The sequence below is a fragment of the Colias philodice genome, chromosome 26 (assembly GCF_061535455.1).
Source record: "Colias philodice isolate Cphi_HAF_F1 chromosome 26, ilColPhil1 Martin Lab GWU primary, whole genome shotgun sequence".
NCBI classification, from domain to species: domain Eukaryota; kingdom Metazoa; phylum Arthropoda; class Insecta; order Lepidoptera; family Pieridae; genus Colias; species Colias philodice.
This window is the reverse complement of record NC_143111.1, coordinates 4,705,749-4,712,132: the sequence shown is the minus strand read 5'-3', so window position 1 is coordinate 4,712,132 and position 6,384 is coordinate 4,705,749. Positions and strand designations below refer to the sequence as shown.

At 34.7% G+C, this 6,384-nt stretch overlaps 1 protein-coding gene across 1 annotated transcript; it reads right to left on the bottom strand.

The window, feature by feature from the left end:
* Nucleotides 1–4,677: 4,677 nt before the first annotated feature.
* LOC149476891 (uncharacterized) lies at nucleotides 4,678–6,286 on the bottom strand. The gene is made up of 2 exons (XM_089711602.1): nucleotides 6,160–6,286; nucleotides 4,678–6,044 (listed from the first exon to the last, which is right to left on the bottom strand). The coding sequence occupies exons 1-2, from the start codon at nucleotides 6,284–6,286 to the stop codon at nucleotides 4,759–4,761; spliced, it is 1,413 nt and encodes a 470-aa protein (XP_089567728.1). The 3' UTR covers nucleotides 4,678–4,758.
* Between the last annotated feature and the right edge of the window lie 98 nt (nucleotides 6,287–6,384).

Sequence of the window (6,384 nt, the reverse complement as noted above, 5' to 3'; positions counted from 1 at the left end):
ATTGCGTTGACACTTGTTAATGTCATTTTTGTCATTTAGAGGTCATTTACAAACGTTTTGAAATTTAGGCAATATGTTTTTGGTTTTTGTTATCTTGATCTAGATCATATTATAACATGATACAAAAATCTATTGAAAAAAGGTAAATAAACATTCTTGCTGTTTATTTAAAAAAATCGTTTTCGTTGTAATCCATGTGCAAAAAATTTTAAGCGCTTATTACACTACACTAAATCTAGAAAAGTGTAATCGCATTTAGCAAGTCAGCAACATATATGTAGAAGTCAGGATGATAACTGACTGATTTATTTATTTAGAAGCCTAATTACAAACGCTTTCAGGAAGTTGTAATCATTACAACTATATAAAAAAAAGTATAGAAATGCTTTACATTACATTTTAATGTAATATTTTATATAGCACAATATTTTCACGGGATAATTTTTTATTTTTTTATTTATATAATTGGATATTAAAAAATGGAATATATACATCATAATACGCATTTTCTGTTACCAAAGATTATCATTTTCAATAATAATACCTACTCGCAGGATAACATTACTTTTAAATTAGAGATGCCACGATATTAAATAATAATTTGGAAAATCCAAAAGTGCACGCCTCATAATTTTTTTTTAATAATTATTTATTAATTATTATTTTTGTTTATTTAATAACAATTAAACCACATCGAATCAGACCCTGAAAAATGAAAGGGTTCTATTCCTGAGCATACTCAAGCGTAAGAGAAAAAAAAAGACTCGATTATTAAAGTATTTCGGTCGCTATCGTGTTAACAAGAAAAAGGATCCGCACATACAGACACACGGACGTCCAAGACAGAACTTTTTTAAACTGTTTTTTAACTAGTTTAAATAACAAAAATGACATCAAAAATATCATGAATGTTAAAAATAGTGTTTTTTCTTAGAGCGAGCGCCCACGAGAAACTTAGTTGCCCGGCAACTATTTTGTCTCTGTCGCTGTCTCCTCGCAAAGTTTTGAACGATGCGCACACGAAAGCGACAGCGACGCAACTTTTTCTTTAAAATTTTCTGCATTTATCAACATGGATTTCGAAGAGACGGTTGTGGTCTGTGCTCTTGTCCCACATAGTTCCCATTCCCGTGGGATTTCCGGGATAAAACCTATCCTATGTGTTAATCCAAGTTACCCTCTATATGTATGCTAAATTTCATTGTAATCGGTTCAGTAGTTTATGCGTGAAAACTGAAAACCATACATACATTTCCTCTTTATATAATATTAGTATAGATATGTAATCGTAATTGAAAAAAGTTAAGTAAAACGAAATAACATATTTTTCTATGGCGTCGTTACTAGATTATGTTGCTGAATTTTGTTGAACTGTCTATGATGCCTATTAAAATGGCTCTACTATAGACAGAAAAACTACTAATAATAAAAATAACTTCATTAAAAACAATATTATTTAGATGTGCTATTTATTAAATAGGTTTGAAGTTGGTGCCAAGCACTAAGCACTTAGTATTAAGCCCGTGCACCGACATCAAATAACACTTCTAAATAGTAAATAACACATCTAAATAATATGTAGTAATGAATAATATCAAACCTTTTTTATTTTTTACTTTTCCGTTTTTGAAGTAGGTTGTTTTTAACGAAGTTATTTTTATTTAATACTTTTTAGTTTATTTTTCAACACGAATCAAACGAGCCCAAACTCGATAAAGTTGAGTCAATATATTACTAAGTTCCTATGGCCACCTTCCGCTTCCATCATCAAATCAGCGCTATGTCATAATAATGTTTCATCGCTATCAAATTTACATACGTATACAAAATTTCAGCTCAATCGGTTACCTGGAAATGAATCAAAGTTACTTGCTACATTTCAATTAAGTCATCGAGACCAGACGAAAATGCTCATAAAATAAAAACTACTGGGCTTATCCGAATAAAATTTATGGGACCAATTCCACACCATTCCGCATCAAAAAAAAAAAGAATCACGTAAACCGGTTCAGAAACCTCGGAGTAATCGGTGTCCATACATAAAAAAATATACCGGCCGAATTGATAACCTCCTCCTTTTTTTTAAGTCGGTTAAAACTACAGTGTACGAGAATAAATACGTTGACATAAATAGGTATTATCGCTACGCCGGTTACGCGGCAACTGGCCGGCGGCCGTCGCCTGGCAACATTTTTGTCGCCGTGCGCGCACTTGCATTGAAACCAATAGATAGGGCGACAGTTGCGTCGCGGGCTTGTCTCCGAACCCGCGGACAAAAAAGTCTCCCGGGAGTTGCGTCGCTACGTGCGCGCACTTTCATACTAGCCCATGGCTGGAGAGACAAAATAGTTGCGGAGACAAAATTGTTGCGGAGACAAAGTTGCTCGTGGGCGCTCGCTCTTATGTCCGCGGGTTCGGAGACAAGCCCGCGACGCAACTGTCGCCCTGTCTATTGGTTTCAATGCAAGTGCGCGCACGGCGACAAAAATGTTGCCAGGCGACGGCCGCCGGCCAGTTGCCGCGTAACCGGCGTAGCGATAATACCTATTTATGTCAACGTATTTATTCTCGTACACTGTAGTTTTAACCGACTTAAAAAAAAGGAGGAGGTTATCAATTCGGCCGGTATATTTTTTTATGTATGGACACCGATTACTCCGAGGTTTCTGAACCGGTTTACGTGACTCTTTTTTTTTTGATGCGGAATGGTGTGGAATTGGTCCCATAAATTTTATTCGGATAAGCCCAGTAGTTTTTATTTTATGAGCATTTTTGTCTGGTCTCGATGACTTAATTGAAATGTAGCAAGTAACTTTGATTCATTTCCAGGTAACCGATTGAGCTGAAATTTTGTATACGCATGTAAATTGGATAACGATGAAACATTATTATGACATAGAGCTGATTTGATGATGGAGTCGGAAGGTGGTCATAGGAACTTAGTAATATATTGACTCAACTTTATCGAGTTTGGGCTCGTTTGATTCGTGTTGAAAAATACACTAAAAAGTATTAAATAAAAACTAATTTACTTTTTACAATTACGATTACATATCTATACTAATATTATAAAGAGGAAAGGTTTGTAGGTATGTATGGTTTTCAGTTTTCACGCATAAACTACTGAACCGATTACAATGAAATTTAGCACACATATAGAGAGTAACTTGGATTAACACATAGGATAGGTTTTATCCCGGAAATCTCACGGGAATGGGAACTATGCGGGACAAGAGCACAGACCACAACCGTCTCTTCGAAAACCATGTTGATAAATGAAGAAAATTTTAAAGAAAAAGTTGCGTTGCTGTCGCTTTCGTGAGCGCATCGTTCAAAACTTTGCGAGGAGACAGCGACAGAGACAAAATAGTTGCCGGGCAACTAAGTTGCTCGTGGGCGCTCGCTCTTAATATGTGTGTGTATGTATTATCTTACAAGTGCAATGTATGATACATAAAGACATTTTAAGTTTGAAAAATCAGATGTTTTGCGCGAAGTGACAGTAGTACCCACCTCAACGCTTCGCTTATGAGGCGTGCAATATTATGTGTACATTATAGATGCCAAATGTGAAGAAATTTTATTATTTTAACAAATGATATTAAACCAGTCGAACTGTGACTCATCAGATGTATGTAAGTTAGAATGGATGTTTAGATATAAGATACTCTAATTCCTTGCCTATGTATAAAAGCAATAAGCGTATGGAGTCTTCCTGAAAACATATTTATGTATAATAATTTATAATGAATAATAGATTAAAGTTTTATTGTGAATCTGTACATAATTTAGATTAAATTTTATATTTTAATACAGAGGCATTAATATACGTAAAATGAAGTAATTTTAGAACATTCCACTATTTTTATTGCTCAATACAATCATTATAATGTTTGAAAAATTCAGTATTTACAAGACACAATATAGATTATTTTTAGAAAAAAGTTCGGTATATTGAAATGAATTGTTTTGTAGTAATTTACATCCTTTTTTAAATTATAATATTGTATACTTTCATAAATGATAATTACCTACTCGTAAAATTATTGTCTAAAAGACTTTGTAACTGGCAGCAATATAAGTGTGCTATGTATATCATTAAGGTTGTTTACAGTTGGAATGATTGTGTTAAAGATAAATAAAAACATGAAAATAAAACGGTGTTTTATTTGTATCCTTTAATTTCCTAATTAACAATATAATTTTCTAGTTGACCCGAAAAACATTGTTCTGGTAGGACACGCTTATTACTGGGTTGTGAAAAATAGATGTTGGCCGATTCTCAAACCTACCACTACTACAATTTTTATGAAAATTTGTGTATATCACTCAAAAAATTTCATAAAAATTGGTCCAAATTGACAAAAATATATTATTATACTATGTACCGTACATACATCCATATGCATTTGGTAAAAAAGGTTATTTGAGACACTTAAATTTTATTATTGGTATAAAGCGCATGTAGAAAATGAGAAATTTTAAATATTCATGCCAGATCCAATCATACACAGTACACACAAATACAAAAAAACGTACAGAATGTACGTGCATGACTCTCAAAACAAGCAGAGGCTAAATAAAACGCATATTATTCACTCATTTCGTTATTTAATATAAATTATGAAATAGAAAGTAATACAACATGAAATTATTCATAAATTATTATAGGGAATACAGAAATAGCATAATTAGCACATGATATTCTTATAAAAGTACCATAAAATAAAAACTATTTAAAGAAATTAAAAACTTGACCTATCTTTTACCAAGTTTCATAGGTTTGAGCTTTTCACATTTAACTTGTGTAAATTGTGTTCCACTCATACCGATGCAGTAAGTGAAGTCTTGTATGGCTTCCAGTTCACAACTCCTACTTGGCATCGGATTTCCCTCCACCATAACTCGGACCAATCCAACTTCAGCTGTTTTGCATTTTAAACTCTCTTGGTATCGGATCACCCGTAATAGTTTTACTAGACTTTCATGTCCCAGGTTATTATAGGACAGATTAAGGTAAGAGAGACTCAAATTGCCGATAGAATATAAGTAAGAATCTTTGCGTATAGTGTCTCTCGCACAAAATGTTTCGTTGTTCGGTCCAATGAGATCAAATGTCATTTTCTTTGCTTTAGATGCAATATTGTCCGTGGGAGAGAGTGGCTCAGAATTAGTGATGAGAGCCGTAGTGCTCTGCCGCTTAGGACGAACGCTCCTCTTCTTTCCACTGCCACGATCGTCCAATGATTTTGCGACGGGCGTATTGAGCAGTTCCTTATAGCATTTAATATAAACTTCTTTTTGTCTGTTTAAATATTCTATACTACGTGCTCGTTTTGATACAATTTCATCATAAGTCATAGGAAATTCCATCAAACTACTGAAGATGGCTGCCGCTCCACTGTCTGAAATTTGGTTTCCAGATAAGTTAAGAAATCGCAATTGTCGGTTGCTGCGCAGCATTGAACCTAAAGCAATGGCGCCATCGTTGGTTATAGTGTTTGAAGCCAGCGACAAAACGCGCAGGGTACGAGATGCGGGCTGTGGGTAAACTAATTGAGCAGCGATACGAATACAATCTCTATCGACCAAACCGCACCTTTCAAGACTCAAGTACTTTAAGTTAGTTTGATACTCGAGGAGCAAATATTGATTGTAGTGCGCAACCGGAGAATCGTCCAGGCATATTTCTGTTATGTGGGACTGTCGCAAATGTTTCGTTATCTCATAGATGCTGTAACCATCGATAGCTCCCCAGCGTATCGTGATTCTGTTCAAATATGGCTGATATGGAAGACAAAAGCCTATGACTTCCAGGAGCAGCTGAGGCACTGAGGTGCGCTGGAACAGCAGTTCGACGAGGTGGCCGGCGCTGTCGCAGATCGCGATGATCAGCACCATCTGGCTGTGGTCGGTGACGCCGAACGCTAACTGTGACTCCGTTTTTTCCTTTTCTTGAGACATGCGCGCGGTCGACGTGTACTGCATGATAGATCTTTCACGTTTTGTTTTTTTATTCTTCTCAGATACACTCACATACTCCTCTGAAAAATATGTATTTATTTTGATATTCCTCTTTTATTTGCATCTAATATATTTATACATTTTAATTCTTAAAATATAAGTTGCTGTAATTAGTTACAAATAAAATAATCTTACTCTTAACTCGTGTTAACACTCTGACTTCGAATTGGGCCTCCATTTGGTAACATGCGTATGGAATGAATGCAATAATATCAAGAGGCGTCGGTCGAGTCAAACTTAAACGGGTCTCATTATCCGCCATTACTTAATGAAAATAATCTTCTTAAAATTAATAAGTTGATTTTTATATTTGTGTTTATTAAATCTGTTAAACTGTGTTATGACAGTATTTCTTGTTTT